Below are 19,616 nucleotides of genomic sequence, written 5' to 3'. Positions count from 1 at the left end.
TCGAAGGGTTTGATGAGGCAGAGAAAACAGACTGAAATATTTATTAAACAAAACTGAGTTTGGAGCCTGGCTGCGCCACTTGCTGTCTGAGTCATAGGAACAGGCTTAATCTTTTCAGTTCTTATTTCCTTTATCTTTAAAATCAGGTCAGTATGCGTCACTCCCAGGCTGATGGTAGAGACGAGGTGAAATCATGTAGAAGATACTCAGTGCCTGGGTTGGGAGGTGCCAATGCTACGTGTTTGAGAAAAGGAAACTTGCACACCCGTCCCACCACCGGGGCAGGAGGCATGAATGGCCAAGTCACCTCGCCCAGGTGGCGAGTCACATAGCATCAGATGAACCTGCTTTTGTGGTGGCCTTTTTGTGACGTTTCGCACTGAGTAGAAGAGCCTGACATTTCACATAGCTGGACTTGTGTCTGTTGAAGTTGATTCCAGATCCCTGGACCACTCAGTTGGGAAAGTGAAGTGGCGTGACCACTATGGGCAGTGGCCCAGGTGATAGCTGCCATTGCACATCTAACGTGTTACCTGGTTCCATTCGGTGCGTTTCCTGCACCATCTCCTTCAATGCTCACATGCTCCGGGTCTGTAGGCGCCATGGCCCACCCCCTCCCATTGCATTGTGCAGCCATGAGCGTTGAGGCCTGCTGAGGTTAGTTTCCAGAAGGTTATGAAGAGAGTAAGTGGTGGAAGGAATTTAAAACAGTATCTGCCGAGGCAGTGCCAGGGCACTGCCCTTGTCCTCCACTCCATGTTGAGATTTTCGTTTCAGAAGAAAAAGAGAAAATGCCCTTATCCCCTGAAATGGGCTCACATTTCTCCCTAGAAGTAAACAAAGTGAGAAATGTAACACAGGGACTTTTTATAAGACATGGAAGATGCCTTCATCGATGGCCAGTGAGAGACCATTCATCCCCGTGACTCAGAGATGCTCCAGGGACACAAGCCACTTCTCTCCCCGTGGAACCAGGCTGGGATGGCGGCTTCATTGACCCCCCTTGCTCCTGCAGACAGGCAAACAGACTCGGCCGATGATCCAGAATGAGAGCATGACAAAATGGGCCAACAATTGACCGATCCCATGAGAGAAGAGCGTCAGTAGTCAGAAGGGTTTACATTTGAGGAAGGAAAGACAAGGGGTTGGGAACCGGGAAGGAAAGACAAAGGATTGGCAAGGAACAGGAAGTATGGAAGCAGAGGGTAGGGTGTGGATTCTGGCGAATTCTGATTAATGAGTAAGGTAGGAGCAGCCATTCTTGGAAGTTGCCACAGCCCTGGTACTCCCCTGGGTCCTGCCACTTCCATCCAGCTGGATTGTGTGTGGACTTTGTTAATTAACTAAAAACACCATGGTGCCGTCCATTCTTCTTGCAGGAGCCTTGAAGCTTCAGGCAGGCGAGGAACCATGGTGCCTCACTCCCCTGAGCTGTCATTCTGCATTTCAGACATCATCAGGACTGTTCTATATTGGCGTCCTACCAAGGAAATTATCATTAATCTAATGTTTCATCCTATGCTAGACCAAAAAAATTCAGAATATTTAAAAAGGAGAAGATGACAGCTCTGCTCTCTTTTTTTCTGGGTCAATAGACTATTTAATAAGATTTCGGCTTCACTCCTATCATTACAATAATAACTGCATCTCTACACTTTGAGCTCAGGGCCTCAGCAGGAGAAGGGGAGTCCATCAGACTCATATTCCCAGCTCTTCCTGAATTCAGAGTGATTTTTGTAAGGCGTTTCATGCTACGGAACACGAAAACTGAGTTTGCTACCATGAGCCCAATAAAGCTGCAGACTGGGTTTAGCACAGCTGAACCCCTTCGAGACATAGACCCACGGTCTGAGTGGTGCATCCTCATTTCACTCATCTGAGGTCCACAGAGTACTGACCAGAGGCGAGCATTTTGTTCACACCCATTGGCAGATGGGATCGGAACAGCAGTGGGGTCAGCCCATGGAGCCAGGAAAAGCTTTCTGGAGGGGACAGCTTTGGAGATTAGCAAGTGTCCCATGTTACAGACATACGGGAATCCAGTGAGAGGCCTCTCTGACCTAATTAGAAGGACTGAAGAGGAGTTTCTAGAGAACTTTCTCATCCCATGATCCAGTGCGACAGAACAAGGTCATGTGTGCCTCCTAAACCCTACGGTCTCACAATGTCACTTGTGAAATTGGGGTGCTGGTCCCGCCTTCTCCTGACCCCTTCCGCCATCTCTCTGCCTGCTTGTCCACCCTCATGGCCCACACTCTCTCTGCTCCCATCAGACTTCCTGTCCTCCTAAATTATTTACAATTGCACAGGACACCCCCTTCCCCCTCCCCCACTGAGCCTCTGCACGCCCGGTTCCCCGGCCAGGCCAGTCCCCAGCACCTCCTTCCCAGGAAAACACAATCCTCCCGCTTTTTCCATCCTCTTTCTGGAACTCCTATTATTTGGATGTTGGACTTGCTAGAATGATCCCCAGTGTGTCTTGTGTGTTTCTTCTTTTCCATCTCTGGGACTTTTCATTCTGCTTTCTGGGAAATGTCCTTGAGTTCATCTTTCAACCCCTTCTATTGATTTTTGTTCCAGTTCTCAGGTATTTGATTTCTGAGCACTCTTTCTCACTTTGATTGTTCCTTTTTCATGGCATCTTGTGATGTCTGGGCATAATATCCTCTGCCTCTCTGAGGAAATTAATTATTATTATCTCGAAGTTTCCTCTTCCCTGCATTTGTTTCCGTTTCCCCTGAGGTCCTTTTGTCTATTGATTTCATCTCTGTTATTTCATTTTGAAGGTTTTCCTCACGTGACTACTGGTCATTGATGAGTGTCCCCTGATATTGGAGAAGGTGATAGTAAAAGGCTGGTTGATCCGTCCGAGGTGGGAAGGGCCCACAGTGGAACATCAGACAGTGAGAGCCTGTAGACCGATATCTCCATGGGATGGTCAGGCCATGTCAGTGCCACGCCTGCTGTTGACCTTGGCCTGATGCTAAGGATGTGGCTGTGTGGCAGGAGAAGGCGGTCAGGACTGGGCCACCACTTATGACTCAGACCTTCCTTTTCTCCTCTCCCCTTCCTCTCCTCTCCCTCCCTCTCCTCTCTGCTCTCTCTTCTCTTCCCCTCTCTTCTCCTCTCCTCGCAATCGCTTCCCTCTCCTCCTCTCCTTTCCCCTCCCTCTCTCTCCTTCTTCCCTCTCTCCTTTCTGTCTCATTGCTCCCTGTCTGCCATCTGTCAGACCAAAACACAGAGGGATTTACTCAGAGCACTGACAAGATCCAGGAGCCAGGGACCCTACTTGTCTTACAAAGGCCGACACTTAGAGAGATTTGCTTCTTTTCTCCTCCATAAGGGCATACAGATCCCTGGGAACTGTCACAAATGTGGCCATTTGTCAGCTTCAGGTTGATGAAAAGGAGACTGGAGGAAGCAGAGGCCCCCAAGGAATATTCAGCCCCTTTACAAGTTATTGATCAGTCTGCAGCTACCCCTCCACCCTTGGCCTCCACTCTCCACTCTCCACCCCCCACCCGCCACCCCTCCACCCTCCACTCTCCACTCTCCACCCCTCCACCCTCCACTCTCCACCCTCCACTCTCCACCCCTCCACCCTCCACTCTCCACCCCTCCACCCTCCACTCTCCACTCTCCACCCCTCCACCCTCCACCCTCCACTCTCCACTCTCCACCCCCCACCTGCCACCCCTCCACCCTCCACTCTCCACCCCTCCACCCTCCACTCTCCACCCCTCCACCCTCCACTCTCCACTCTCCACCCCTCCCCCCCCCCCCCTCCACCCCTCCACCCTCCACCCCACCCCTCCACCCTCCACTCTCCACCCCTCCACCCTCCACTCTCCCCCCCCCCACCCTCCACTCTCCACTCTCCACCCCCCACCCGCCCCCCCTGCCCCCTCCACTCTCCACTCTCCCCCCCCCACCCGCCACCCCTCCACCCTCCACTCTCCACCCCTCCACCCTCCACTCTCCACTCTCCACCCCCACCCCCACCCCTCCACCCTCCACCCCTCCACCCTCCACCCTCCACCCTCCACCCTCCACCCTCCACCCCCACCCTCCACCCTCCCCCCTCCACCTCCCCCTCCACCCTCCACCTCCACCCTCCACCCTCCACCCTCCACCCTCCACCTCCCACCTCCACCCTCCACCCTCCACCCCTCCACCCTCCACCCTCCACTCTCCACCCCCCACCCGCCACCCCGCCACCCTCCACTCTCCACCCCTCCACTCTCCACTCTCCACTCTCCACCCCCACCCGCCACCCCTCCACCCTCCACTCTCCACCCCTCCACCCTCCACTCTCCACTCTCCACCCCCCACCCGCCACCCCTCCACCCTCCACCCTCCACTCTCCACCCTTCCACCCTCCACTCTCCACTCTCCACCCTCCACCTGCCACCCCTCCACCCTCCACTCTCCACCCCCCACCTGCCACCCCTCCACCCTCCACTCTCCACCCCTCCACCCTCCACTCTCCACCCCTCCACCCTCCACTCTCCACTCTCCACCCCTCCACCCTCCACTCTCCACCCCCTCCACCCTCCACCCTCCACTCCCACCCTTCTATCTTTACAGATGAGGAAACTGAGGTTAAGAGAGGTTATGCTACCCAGGAATCGTCTGTTTTAGGTAGACTTAAAGTCCCTTCTAGTGTTGACAGTCTGGGACTCTGGAACTCTTAAACATTTTGGCAACATGCCCCCTTGGACAAAATACTCACAGAGATTGGGCCCTAAAAATAGTAATTCTTAAAATATGAATTAAATATAATGCTCCATGCAGACGACTTTCTAACCAGGGTTCGCACATTCCCAGTGAAATCAGGGAAGGGAACTCCCTCGTACCGTGTTTCTACCCTGTGCCCTGCCATCAGCCATGGGTGGGTGGGTGTCGGTGCTGTTTGCTCATTTCCTTTGCCCCCTGATAGGTGGCTGTGGTGTCTGGTTGCTTTTGACCTCTGCTAAAGTAGATCTCACCTGTCTCTCTCCCGCTTGTCTCACTCCTGCACACATAGTCCTGCTGTCGGTCAAGACGTGATTCTTCCCCACCCCCATCACGCCAATCAAACTATATGGGCCCAGGGACTGGGTGGCTATAACAAAATCATGCTAACTGGTTCCCAGAGGAATCAGAGCCCACCACCGGGCCCTGCATTTTAATGAAACTATGTCTGTGTGCCAGAGGCTGAGTCCCCCCCAAATCCTCTCCTGAATGCAGCCTCCCATTGGGAGCCAATTCAGATATGTGTCTTGCCCCATAAGCAGAGCAGGGCTCCCACTGGGACTTGTCAAAATGCAGGTTCCCAGGCCTAGCCCACAGAGTCTGAGGCTGTGGCTGGTCTGGGGTGGGGCCTGGGATGCCTCGTGGCTCATAGGGACCCTTGTTTCTGAAGCCACTAGACTCTGGACCAATGCTAAGAGATGGATGGAGAGGAAGCAGCACAGGCAGGCAGGCCTGAGTGCTGGGACTTTCATCCCTCCAGCTATCCAAACGACTATTGACTGAGTGCATTTCTTGCTGTAGACACGCTGTTCTAGGTCCTGGTGATACAGCTTTGGGGGAAAAACGTCCCTGCTGTCATGGGCTTTGTGTGGTAATCAGGAAAGAGGACCAAAAACAAATCAATAAGGAAATTGTCAGATGGGGAGAAGGGTCTGGAGAGAAATAAAGGAGGGTGAGAAATAGGGAGCATTGGGGAGCGGGGTGGTCAGCAGGAGACAGGCAGGGAGTCGCATGGAACACAAGGAAGGGGCCTTCCAGGAAGGACCCCAGGGCAGAGGCCATGGGTGGGGCCTTGCTCAGCATGGCCACGCTGTGAGTGAGGGGAGGGGAGGTGGGGCCTTCCTGTGCAATGGCTGGAGGGTTGTGAGCAGAGAGCGCCCCCCTCTGGCTGCTGCGATGATGAGGACCGAGGAGGGGGAGGAGGCTGTAGTGGGGACGGGCATGATCAGGACTTAGAGGGAAACTCATGGTTGTGTCGCGTTTTTCTCCATCCACCTGCAGCTAGTCGTCAGAAAGGAGAATTTAACCAAGGTTTGGGTTTCGTCTGGCAAATGGGCAAGAGAACTGAGGGTGTGGGGGCAGAGCGACCCCCGGTGAGCGACCACAGAATTTGGGCTTGGAGGAGTTGGGAATACGACCTAACAGACAGCGGAAGAGGTGGTGACATCTTTGGCGTGTGGGTGCCAGTGAGCTGGCATACGGATTGTGACAGTGAAGAGCCGGGAACGAGATAACGCAGGACGGTGACCTGGTCCATCCAGGGCTTCTCAGAGGGAGTGGCGGTGGAGCCAGAGCTGACAGATGCATAGAGCTAACAGATGACCAGGCGGAAACCGGGGAGAGCTCCCCGCCCCTGGACGGCACGCACACAGACACAGGGGACATGACGCCATGCAGGCACGCACAGGTGGGCTGAGTGGCTCTGCCCCCTTGCATCTCTGCCCCACCCGGAAAGTGGGACGGAGAGAGCACTAGATGGGCGTCAGGGCAGCTGGGTGCAGATGTCGCTGCTGCCACTTCGTAACTGTGACCATGGGCAAGTCACTTCACTCCTTTAGGCTTCAGTTTCCTTGTCCATGAAAAGAACTTAATGCTGGTTCTCTAAGGCTGTTAGGCGGATTAAATGAATTGCAGTATGGAAAGGGGTTTTGTGAACTGTACAACTGCATGAATATGAGAGATGGTCATATTTGTTTGGGGGTCGGCTCCTCCGTCTTTCTTTCTTCCACATCCTGTTCCCTCTGAATTCCCTGCTAAGTAGAGGTGAGTTGGGTGGGATGGGGGGGATAATCACCATTTATCAAGCATCTATCTACTATATGCTAGGAACTGAGCTAAGTTCTTTGTGTACATTATTTCATTTTATGCCCATTGTACAGATGAAAACTGAGACCGAGGCAGTAGTAGAGTAAAGATTTGAACCAGTGTTCGTGTGTGAAGGTCTTTCACGTCTTATCCATTATCACAGATGGCTTGCAGCCAGCGCAGGGCCGTGGGCAAGCATCCTATCCCTCCACACACTTTTATTGTTTCCCATCTGCTGTGCAATGGCTACTGCAGAGTGGGATGGCACAGGGACAGACCGTAGCAATTCAGTGCTCTAAGAGCAACTAGAACGAAGTAACAGTGAACTGGGTGGGTCTGCAAGGGCTTCACGGACCTTTCCTGACCCGCCTGGGAAGGTGACCCCCGCACTGTGTCCAGGGTAGGGTGTTGTTGGGCTCACCCATCCATGAAGGAAGTAATTGATCACAGTGCCTCCTCGAACGTGTTTGTGAATCCTGAAAGCTTCGTGGTCTCCATGAGAGAGACTTCAGAGTAATTAGCTGGATGCAATTGCCTTAGTAACCAAGTTTCCATCCAGGCCCCATGGAGTGGCACAGCTTTGGAACGTTATTAACCAGTGTCAACCATGCTGATGTTTGTTCTTTGCTGGATTAAAGATAAACCAACAGCCCCTAAGCATGGCTGGCCCAGCTGCACTTCCTCTCCCAAAGAATAAAGCGAGAAACGGCTGAGTTGAGTGCGGCATGGTGTTTTCAGCTGGATGCAAGACAGAACTGCCTGACTACTGTGTGTCCCTGGAAATAAGACCTCGTCAGACAATCAACTCTAATGTGTCTTTTGGAGCAAAAGTAATATAAGACCTGGTCTTATTTTACAGTAATATAAGACTGGGTATAATATAATATAATATAATATAATATAATATAATATGTAAAATAATACAATATAAGACTGGCTCTTATATTAATTTTTGCTCCAAAAGATGCATTAGAGCTGATTGTCTGGCTAGGTCTTATTTTCGGGGAAACGCAGTAGGTGTGTGTATGTTTAAAAAATGGCTCCCGCGTCTTTAGATCAAGTCATGGGTCTCTAACTGGTACATCCTGACTCTACCATGGACTGACTCTGTGATCTCAGGAAGTGTTAAACTGTGCTCAGCGTCACTCTTATTGTCCAATAAAACAGGGATAGCAATATTGCCTACCTGTATGAGTTCGCTCAGGCCGCCATCGCCAAATACCACAGGCTGGCGGACTGAACAACAGAAATGTATTTTCTCCCAGCCCTACAGGTTAGAAGTACAAGATGAAAGTGTCAGAGGGTTGCTTCCTCCTGCGGCCTCTCTCCCTGGTGGGTGGATGGCCGTCTTCTCCCTGTGTCCTCCCATGGCCGTCCCTCTGTGTGTGTCTGTGTCCTAATCTCATAAGGACTCCAGTCAGATTGGATTAAGACCCACCCTAATGACCTCATTTTAACATAAGTGCCTCTTTTAAGACCATGTCTCCAAATGTAATCACATTCCGTGGTCTTGGGGGTTAGGGTTTCAACATAGGAATTTGTGGGGGACACAATGTAGACTGAATAATGGCCCCCCAAAGGTGCCACATTCTAATCCCCCCAAACCTGTGACCATGTATCTTACACAGCAAAGGGGACTTGGCACATGTGATCAAGGATGGTGAGATGGAAATTATCCTGAATTACCTAGGATGCTCCAGTATAACCACAGGTGTTCTCATAAGATAGAGGCCAGAGTGCCGGAGTCAGCAGTAGGAGGTGTGACTACTGAGACAGGAGGTGGCGTCGATGTGCGGAGGGGCCAGCGAAGGAATGCGACCACTCTAGACGCTGAAAAGGCTGGGCGCTCAGAAGGAGCTCAGCTTTGTTGATACTTGATTTTAAGCCCTGAAGACGTGTTTCGGACTTCTGGCCTCCAGAACTGTGAGAGGACAAATCTCTGTTGTTTGGGGTCACTGAGTTTGTGTAACTCGTTACAGCAGCCACAGGACACTCATTCGGGTTGTATGAGGACAGATAAAGAAGCACATGTGAAGTTGTCTGGAGCAATCAGAGGTGAGGAAATGAGCAAGGTGGGGCTACGCCATCAGGCTGGGACGAGGGAAGCAGGGAGGGGCCGTGGGGCCAGCGTTGGGACTTAAGTACCACAAACTGGGTGGCCTAAAACAACACACATCTATCTTCTTACAGTTCAGGGGTCTGGAATCAAGAGGTTGGCATGTTTGGTTCCTTCCGGGAGCTCTGGGTAAGAACCCATCCCAAACCTCTCTCGTGGCTTCTGGTGCCTCCGGCCGGTCCTTGGCTTATAGATGCGTCGTCCCGGTCTCTGCCTCTGTCGAGGTGGATTGCTGTCTCTTCCCTCTTATTATGAGGACACCAGCCGTAGGATGTAGGGCTCACCCTAACCCAGTATGACCTTGTCTTAACTTAATAGCCTCTGCAAAGCCACCCTTTCCAAATGACATTCCATTCACAGGTACCAGGTAGACACTATTCAACCTACTGCAGCATTCCGGGAGGACATTGCAACTGAGCTGTGCCCTAAAGTCTGTGTCTGGGGATTTATAGGGAGGAGGGCATCACGCTGAGAGAGGGAGCCGGGAAAGCTGGGGCACCAGAGAACCTGAGGGTGCAGGGATGCCAGGCTGACTGGCCAGATGAGCAAAAGCCCCAACCCAAGGACTCTGAACTCTGGCCTTTGGTCAGTGCCGTCTAAACCCTTGTCCAGGAATGGGCCTGGGGCCAGTGGCAACTGTGCCTTATTTTGAAATGATGTCCTATGCGTCTCCTGGGTTAAAGTGGCACCTCTTTCCCTCTTTCTGGACAAGTACAGTGTTTGGTACTTTTCTTTGGTGCCTTCAGTTGGTGGATGTGAAGGTTAACACGACGTCTCAGGGTTTGCTTTTTATTTCTGAGATTATATTAGGACATGGAATCCCAGGGTCTGGCCACCAGCGCTGTAGGTACCAGGGGACCGTGAAAAGGATTTAATAAGAAGGGACAGGGTCAGATTTATGTTTTGCAAAGCCATTCGGGTCATGTTAAAAAAAGGAACAGCAACCTTATGGGTGAGTGTCGTAATAAAGAAATGTATCCTGAAATACAAACAACGTAATTTTATTTGTCAAATCAGATATTTATTATAAGCTTGCTCCTTGAATTGTTAGTGCCTGGTCTGGATTCAGGGAATTCTAATTCATTTTTCTTCTTGAGTTTTTTTCCCAGACAGAGAACACTGATCTGGTGACAGGCAACATGAGGGCGGGTCTTGTCTACTAACGTGACCTTTGACCCTCGGCGAACAGCTGTTTCTTCATCAGTAAACTAGGAGTAATGATACCTGTCTCTAAGAGCTGTGTCAGAATTAAGTAAGGTGACATAGAAAGTGCTGCCATAGCACCTGATACGGAGTAGCCACACTACATATTAAATCCGTGTTACTTACTCAAAATCGTGCCTGGTATGTAACAAGCACTCAATAAAGGTTAGCTGTTCATATTACGTACCAGTACTGCTATTGACATTAGGGCAGCATGTTGGGAACGTGGGTTAGTACATGGTCCCTGCTCTCCACAGGAAACAGGAGAGAGAGGAGAAAGAAATCATACGTAATGGGTAGCAATGATGTATAGTTTCATCACTGTTACCCAGTTTCTAGAAGAACAGTCCATGCCAGTATGGTGAGAGTTTCCAAACTGTGAGAGCCAAGTTCACTAGCTTCCTGTCCCACATCAGCTTGCTGGTGGATGGCTGCAAGGCCCCGTCCAAGCTGCCTAAGACAGAGGTCAACAGCCAAGGTCAGTCCCGCCAAGCCAGCCCACACATGCCTCCGGCCATCATCCCCAGTGCCGTTCTGTTAGCTCAGCCTCAGTCCTGAAATGTAAGATTGTCAGCGTGGAACACTCAGGAAACCCTGCAAAGGGACACATGCAGAAATATCCTCACGGTCCTGATTTGCAGTCTGGATCAGAGCCATTTTTGTGCTGTATATATATATATATTTTTTACAATAGCCCAGCTGACATTTCGTGCTTTGTTTTATTTGGGGCTCGGGAATAATTCAAGGGCAAGTTTTAGAGCCTTGCATACATTTTTTCCATCAAAGAGTCGTTTTGCCCAGCTCTGAAATTATGGACCTGTCCTCAGAAAACATCGTCCCAGCCTTTCCCATCCACTCAATACTTCTCATGCCCTTTCTGGACGGACAAGCCCATTTGCAGCAGCATGACACGCTATAGCCGTGATACGATCAACGTGAAAAATAGAACTGAAGGAAATGGTCCTGAAACCGGCCAAAAGGCCCTGATAAGACGCTTTGCCATCAAGTGGTATTCTTATTAAATCCCAAGTGACTCAGGCCCTCCATCTTCTCCGGATGGCTTGGCAGGAGTCTGCCTGGTGAGTCTCCCATGAAAGAGGGCTAATTCATTTTGCTAAAGGCTCAGGAATCCGTCCCTGCGTCCCCCCTAGGCCCTTGGAAAGAACAGTGATAGTAACCTCACCTCATTTATTTCATCACTGCTCATACGCTGGGAACTGTACTAAACCTTGTAGAAATAGCATCTCATCATATGTATTCCCGGCAGCAGGCAGGTAGGGGCAACTATTCCCATTTTCCAGACGAGGAGAAGGAGGCTGAGAGTAAGCGGCCCAAGGTCATCTAGCTGCTGTGTCAGTTTTCTATTGCGGCCTAACAAATGACCACTTGCTTAGCAGCTGAAGACAACTGATTTATTTTCTCACACGTTTCCATGGGTCAGGAGGCTGGGCACAGCCCGCGAAGCGGCCTCCTCCGCTCAGGGTGTCCCAAGGCTGCAATCCAGTTGCCCACTGGGCTTCGTTCCTTTCTGGACCTTCCTGGCCCTCTTCCAAGCTGTCATGGTTGTTGGCAGAATTCAGTCCTGTGGGACGGAGGTCCCCTTTTCTTTCTGGCTCCTAGAGGCACCTGCGGTCTCTGCCATGTGGCCTGTTCACCATGCAGCTCAGTCTTCAAGGCCAGCAAGGGAGGACGCCTCACTCCATCTGCTAAGACGGGGCCTAGCGTAAGGCAGTTATGGCGTGGAGGTGACACTCTCCACCGTCATCATGCTCCCTCTGCTAGAAGCACGTCACGCGTCAGGTCTTTTTGTGTGTTTTTGAGTTTAGCATCTTCTAATCAAGCTTTTTCTTTTTTTTAATCAATTAGTTTCAGGTGTGCAAAACAATGTACTCCATAGATGCCTGACCACTGGAGCTGAAGCTGAATAATGATGAATGTCAAAGGGTCAGATCATTTGCCCTCTCAGCCTTCTGTTCCCTCATCTGCAAAATGACATTCTCCCAGGGTTGTGCCTGCTGGACTTTCTTGTCATTCAGAGGTCAGCCCAATGTCACAGCTTCTGAAGGTCCTTCCCTGACCACCTACCCAATGAGGACCCTCTGTTGTTCTCTTTCCTAGACCCTCCAAGCACTTATCCCCGCTTGTGACCACGTCATTTATTCGCATGCTTTTTGGCCGGTATCTGCTCCTAGAACACACGCTCCATGTAACTGGGTCTGTCTTGCTCCCTGCTGTCCCCCCAGTGACCCCAGAAGGGACACTCCATAAGCTTGAGAATCACTGATTCCATTCCGTGCTGAGCCAACACAGAGGAAACATGTTTGCGTATCGGATATTTAATCTGTACCCCAAAGGTAACTGAAGCACAGGCAGGGCTCCCCCTAGTGGGAGGGGGACTGGCGTGGGAACCCTGGCAGTCTGCCCCTGAGCAGGATGGCCTGGAGCTGTGGGGTCTAGTTTACCAAGCCCTTCACATCGGTGACCCTGTTTGGTTCTCATAATATCAGAGACGGTGAACGGGGTCCTTTCAGATGGAGATGCGGGTCACAGCATGGTCAGTGGGGGACCTTGGCTGCCAATTGAGACTTGCCCGCCTTCTTCATGAGCTCTCCTTCTGCTCTGTCAGGTGTGGTCGCTTCTTGTGGCTGCCGCAGCAAATGACCATAAAACAAGTGGCTTCAAACCACATAGGTTTATTATCTCACAGTTCTGGCCAGAAGCATGAAATTAAGGTGCCAACAGGGCCGTGCTCCAAATGCTCTAGGGAAAATCCTTTCCTGCCTCCTCCAGCTTCTGGTGGCTCCTGGTCCCCCTTGGCTTGTGGCCCCATCACTCCAGTCTCTGTGTCTGTCTTCGCAAGGCCGCCTTCTTTCCTTTGTGTCTGTGTGTCCAAATGTCCATCTCCTTCCTCTTGTAAAGACTCCGGACATTGGATGTAGGACCCACCCTAAACCCAGGCTGATTTCATCTGAGATCCTTCCCAACCTCCATGTGCAAAGGCCTTATTTCCAAAGAAGGTCCCATTACGAGGTCCTGGGTAGACAGAGTTCTGAGGAAGACCCTGTTCACCCCACTAACCAGGTCACCTCGCCTTAGGTCTGCCACCCTCCCAACCTTTATTGGCTCTGGCACCCTGGTCCCTACTGGTCCGAGAGGACTCTGGCCATTCCTTCTCCAGCTGCCCTTGTCCCATCTTCTCCTGGGCTCCATGGCCCCGCTCTCCCTGGCACCTTGGCATCTGTGCCACTTCACCAGATGGCACCGAGCCTGCGTGTCTCCCTCTCCCACTGATTCTGAGCTTCGGGAGGCTCTCTGCCCAGACCTGCCCAGGCGAGGCATTTGAGAAATATTCATGGAAGGAAAAGGAAGGAGATGGAGGAAGAGGAAGGAGGGAGGGCGGAAGGAGGCGGATAAAGGAGAGAGGAGAGTCGGAAGGGAAGAGGGGCCGGCAGAAACCCGGAGACAGGGCACTTTCAGCATCAATGGAGGCAGCAGCCCAGGCTGTGGCCCTTGCAAGTACTTCGGGTTCTTGCTTCCTCGGCCACAGCCACCCCCTCTGTGATCCCCACACCCCAATAAGGTCATCTCAGTGCTAGTGATACAGGACACCCTTTAAAGCAGGACACTGTTCACTGCTGCTTTTCATTTTTGATAATTATTTATTCTCCCTTTTCTCACCTTTTCTTGAGAACCCTACTGGGACCTGCCCTGGAGAGGAACCAGTGTTTGCAGATTTAATCCACAAGCACTTGACTCTGGGTCTTCTGCCTTTTGTTTTAATTTTGTAGGTTCTCAAGTTCTCCCCATGGGGACTCCACTAATAATCCGTCCCTCTGTTCGCCATGGAGGATTTATGCACTTGGCCGTGTGGTCCTTTTGCTTCATGCTTGTCCATATTTATGGGCTCCAAAATTCCTAATGAAAATGAACATTTAAATATATAGGTTGAGTGTTTCTTTCATTCCCAAAGCCATAAACATTGCCTCATGTTATTACAAATAACCACTGTGTGCTTTCAGGTAGAATTGCCATTTGATAAACCAGAAACAATTGCTTTCTATTTGGAAGAAAGCCGTCGTTAGTCTCAGAGGATTTGACATTTATCATAAATGAGCGAATGGGGCTCACGTTTCTAAAATCAATGGTTTCATATCGAGCTTTGGACGTGTGTGCATGTTCGTGATAAGCAAGTGGGGGCTCAGGATATCAGCCAAGTTCCTCAAAGGCTGTGCTGCTTTTACACCCACTTCTCCATCCCTCTCTCACTGCGTCCCCTGTGTGTTGACCAGGATTCTCTCCTCCACCAAACTCTACGCAGGCCCCTCTGAATTCTGTTGCAACTAGGCCTCAACTTTCGGCTTCCCTGTTGGTCTCTGCATCGTCCAGTTTTAGCAAGAACCTGCTGAGTCGGTTTAGCCATCCTCCACACCTGACCCGGCGCCTCACGCCTGCCCACCCAGGGGGTGTCTGATCCCCTGGTCCACCTTCAGCAAGAATACTATTGGGTCAGTTTAGCCAGAATCCCCCGTCACCCCTGATGTTTCCTCTTAGTACTTTTCCATCCACTGACCCCCCCCCCACACCCCCCCCCCCTTGGCTGTGAATTCCCACTTGTGCGTTGAATGGGATTGAACCTGTTCTATGCTGACGTCTCTTTTCCACTCTTTCAATTGTCCTGAGCACAGTCTGTTTTTCCCACTTTAACTGCCATCCAGCTCTGAGTTTTCTTTGACAGTATCTACTAGTGACGGGCATCGTGCTAGTCGAGGGGTGCAGAGGCGAAGAAAGCAAAGGCCCTGCCTTTAAAAAGCACACCGTGGATGTGGGGGGGCCTTTGCTATAATGGTGAGGTAGTAGAGCAGAACTTCCCAGAAACTCCCAGCCCAGATTTTGCTGCGTGTGGTTCACTGTGTTATCCTAACAAGGGATTAGCACACGTTCTCCCTGAAGGGCCAGACAGTAAGTATTTGCGGCTATGAGAGACACATTAGTCTCTGTTGTATGTTCCTTTTTGTTTTTACTGTTATGTGGTGGTGGGGGAGGGGGATTACAATGCTTGAAAAATGCAAAAGCCCTTCTTATGCGCAGACCCCTACAAAAGCTGGCTGAGGGCTGGGTGTGGCCCGTCTCTGACTGGACAACTCCCTGACCCTCCCTGAGCCGCAGTCCTCTCTGTGGTGGAGATGATAACACCTGGGAGGTTTGTACCTAGCGAGGTGGGAGGGCTAAGCTGCATCAGGCAGGGGAAGTGTCTACAATTTCCGGCAGAGGCCACATAATTAACGAGCAGTCACTCTGGGGAGATCAGAGGCCAGAAATTGTTAAGACCATCCAGGGAAAACAGTATTCACACAATCTACTTGTAGTTCCGGGAAACTGAAAGAAGCAAGAGCTCGGGCACTTCGTTATCACAATAATTGCTCCCCTGCTCCTTGTGAGGCCTCAGCCAGGGGAGAGAGAGACAAGCTCTCTGGGTGTTGTCAGGCATTGTCCCCAAGTTCATTGTCAAGTGCTTGTCAATAGGCTCCAGGAATCACATTTTCAGCTTCTTTGTTTTCTCTTACAGAGACATCAAGCCAGACAACATCCTGCTGGATGAGCACGGTAAGCCTGTCATGAATACTTACAGAGACTCTTTCAGGGAGATGTTTGAGGCTCTGGGAAATCAGGATGGAGGGTGGGGGCCTGGTGAGTTGATTTTAACATTCACTACAAAGCCCTTTTTGGTTTCGACCATGGTGGATGGACATCTGTGTACATTTCTGGTCGGGGTTCTGCCCTGGTGGGTCGAGTCCAACATATGTGAAGGTTTCACATCTGAAGACACGGTGATTGACGTCCTGGCCTGAGGACGGCAGGGCAGAGGCGGGGATGAGCTAGAGGGTCGGAAAGCCCTGAGTTTTCCACTCCAGCTCCTCCAGCCGTGAACCTGTAGCTTCAGAAAAGCCCCTCAGCTGTCTCAGTTCAGTGCCATCTTCTGTAAAACAGGGGCAATGGTGCTCACCTTTCAGATCGTCCTGGGGATCAGATGGAATAGTGTATGGCTGGCAAGTCAGAAATCAATAATGGATAACCCGCTCCGCCTCGCTCAGCCAGGCTTCTCAGGCTTTCTTGTGCACACGGAGCCTGGCCATCGTGTTACACTGATTCAGTCAGTCTGAAATGGGGCCTGAGATCCTGCATTTCTAACACCTCCGAGGTGAGGCTGACTTTGCTGGTCCATTTTGAGAAGCAAGGCTCCATGTCAGTGGCTCTCCAACTTTAGTCTACGGGACTCCTCTGGGGGACTTGATGACAATCAAGACTGGACCCTGTCCTGCTTCACTGAGCCTGGGCCTCTGTTCTGGGTCAGCCCCAGGGAGGTGATGCCCTCACAAGTCAGGACCACAGGTCTAAGGCACGGCCTGACACGGCACAGCTCGGCTGACCTGGCAGTTCCCTGCAGCCATTGCCATTGGCAGCTGTGCGGCCAACCATCGGAGCAGCCTTGAAGACTAAATTCACTGATTGCTTCAGGGGTTCATCTCCAAGGGCTTTCAGGAGGGTGGGCTGGAGTGAGCGCTGGGGATTTTTCTGAGGTGCTGCTGAGTTGTTCAGGGGTGAGCCTGCTGCCTCGTAGCCCCTCTGGACCCCCTCCCCACACCAGCAGGCTGAGGCTGTGGCTCCTTCTCAAATCCCCTCTAGGACCCCAGATGTGCTGGCTGTGTCTCAGGAGGCATGTCTGGTTGCATAAGCCCCTTGGTATTGGGAGGTGGAACAGGAGTAGTAGATGGGACTATCTGGGTTCAAATCTCCTGCCAGATGCTGAAAGCAAACTGAGTACTTTGGGGCAGTGGGTTGAAATCTCTGTGCTCCTGAGTGGAAGGTCAAGTTTGGCCTGAAGATGCTAGCGAAACTGGGCAGAGCTCAGGATGCAAATTAGGGTCCCTAGTTTGTATGTAAAAGTCAGGATCCCCAGATGTGGAGCTGAGCTGACTCCCTAACTAGCTGTGTGTCCTTGGGCAAGTCTCTTCACCTCTCTGAGTCTTGGCCTTCCCAGCAGTAAAACAGAAGTAATACCACCTTGCAGGGTGGTGAAGGTCTAAGACGAGACAATGAAAGTTAGCTGCCACTGCGGCACCATGACATAAAAGGTGCCCGGAAGGACTTATATTACTCAGTCTCTCCCAGTCCCTTCTCGGCTCAGGGCAGGGCAAGGTCAGATCACAGAAGCAGGGGAAGTGGAGGTGAGAAGAGGCACAGGCTGGGTTATGCAGGACCCAATGGCAGTGCTGTCTGGAAAGGCGAGGGTCCAGAGGGCAGGTTCTGAGCAGGATCCTCAGGGCCCTACCCTAATAACTGAGAGACACCATTTAACAAAGACCTTGCGGACTCCGGACAGCTGCCCAGAAGCAAATTTAAGGCGGGAACACAAGGTAACAGGAATAATTCAGCCATTTCATCTGTGAGGAAAGGAGACTCAGAGAGCCTGTGGGGTACCCCAGGCCTGACTGACGCCAGAGCTCCTCAGAGCCCACCCTCAGGGCTCCCAAAGCTGCTGCTCGGAAGTCACAGGCGCGCAGGGCAGGCGGCTGGCACCACCACCTTCCCTGTGCTTCCTCATTCTGGAGCTCTGGGGTCTCTGTCCCTGCCCACCTCCCTTCCTGCACTTGTTCGCAGCCTCTCGCCTCAGCCCTGTCTCGCTTTCCTTCCAGGTCACCTCCCCACTCGCTGAGCCCCCCATCCTTCCCCACCTCTCACCTGGCTTACCCGGAGTCCTCACCTTGCCTCCTGGTTCTGCAGCGTCCCACACACTCCCCACGGGCCCTCCCTTCTCTTCTCTAAGTTCCTATTTCATCAAGTATCTCTGTTCAGGATTGGGACATAATGCTGCGTACACTATTTTACACTAAGGAATAAATGGCTTGTACCCCCACCCCTGCCTAGCATCCAACGAGTACCTTTACAGGCAGTGCAGAAAGCAAATTTAGGAGCAGGGAATTCTCAGAAAACACAAGTCCCCTTCCCTAGGAGAGGACGAGAACGGAGCCAGTGGCCGCGGTCCTCCATTCCCTGATTTATTATACGGCCAGAGACGCTCATCAGCTTTTAAATGTTTTTTTCCTTAGTCATTGTTGCTCTTTTTTCTCCAGCTTTACTGAAGGATGACTGGGAATTTGAGCTTTTGTATATTTCAGTTGTACAATGTTAATCAAGTTAATTAACATATGCGTCACCTCACACAGTTACCTTTTTGTTATGTGAGGGGAGAGCATTTCAGATTGACCCTCATAGTAAATTTCAAGTAGACAATCTAGTCATGACTGTATATAGTCACTACAGTAACGACTACTGTGGACAACACAGTATCACTCACTCAGTCACCACGCGGTCCTTAGAGCCCTAACCCCTTGCTGACTGTGTCACAAAGCAGTTTACAACATAGACAACTGTGTGCCGCTGTTTGAAATAGTTCACCATCAGTCTCATTAAGTGTTTTCTTAATGAGAACAAGTTGGTTGGCCATGTGTACAGTGAAATATAAACATAATTAAATAAGCGCATTAGTATTTTATTAATAATGTTCAAAACCTGCTGCTTACCCAAAATCCAAGACTCTCCCAGAAGCTTCTCTGTTGGCCCAGTGTCTGCTCTGCTCTCTGACCCTTCAGGCTGGGTGTCCTTCCCCAGCAGGGGTGCTTTCCTTCTGCTCTGAGGGGGGTCTCTGCACCAGCAGCAGAGCAGAGAGACACCAACCTGGAGGTGAAGGCGAGTGAAGGAAGATACGAGTGTCCTAGGAGAGGGTGGGAGAAGAGTTGAGTGTGCATTGGGGCTGAGAGCAAAGAGCTGGAGGAAACGGGGCGTTTAAGCTGTCGAGGGGAGGGTGGTGCATTAAGACTGGGTAAGGAATGGCCACGTGGTTTCAATGGCACAAACAAGAAGCATCAGGTGCGCTCCCAGGTCTGCGGGTTAAGCGTTTGTAGGCAAGGCCTGCTCCTAAGACTGAGGTCAGGTGGGCTCAGCCATGTACCTGGTGATGTTGGCTGTGCTCCCTCGCCCGTCTGAGGGTCGACTGGCTGTCAGCTGGTACACCATGGCCTTGGCTGCCTGACTGGGAGACTCAGCCCTGCCCCTTAGGATCCCCATGTGACAGGTCACCCCGCATGGCCTCAAATGGTGATAGCAGAAGCCAGAGCAGGGAAAGCCCATTTACTGTAGCCTCCACCCGTGTCCCATTGCTGCCATCCCACTGGGCAAAGCAAGTCACATGACCCAAACGAGAGTGGCGGGGCACTGCAAAGTTACCTGGCAACAGGGGCGATAGAGAGGGGGAAGAACTGTGGCAATCAGTGCCGTCCTCTAGAAGAGGCCAGTGGAAATGGAACTCTGTGTTTATTCCTATAAACACAGGTGGGCAGGTTGCTGTTTTCTGTATGGGAGCTCGACTTCCCAAAGGTGGGCAATGAGATGAGAGTCAAACAGAAGGGCAGCACCTGCG

General features: G+C 51.5%; 1 protein-coding gene across 3 annotated transcripts in view; it reads left to right on the top strand.

The window, feature by feature from the left end:
- STK32B (serine/threonine kinase 32B) overlaps positions 1 to 19,616 on the top strand; it is a 264,197-nt gene that overhangs the window by 200,718 nt on the left and 43,863 nt on the right. For all 3 annotated transcript variants that reach the window (XM_074321208.1, XM_074321198.1, XM_074321189.1), the window contains one exon: positions 15,705 to 15,742. In XM_074321208.1, coding sequence (XP_074177309.1) covers positions 15,705 to 15,742 — 38 coding nt within the window. The remainder of the gene's footprint in view (positions 1 to 15,704; positions 15,743 to 19,616) is intronic.

Source organism: Rhinolophus sinicus, linkage group LG02, assembly GCF_036562045.2.
Source record: "Rhinolophus sinicus isolate RSC01 linkage group LG02, ASM3656204v1, whole genome shotgun sequence".
Taxonomy (NCBI): domain Eukaryota; kingdom Metazoa; phylum Chordata; class Mammalia; order Chiroptera; family Rhinolophidae; genus Rhinolophus; species Rhinolophus sinicus.
Note: the sequence above shows the minus strand (reverse complement) of the source record. Positions and strands in the feature narration are given on the sequence as shown.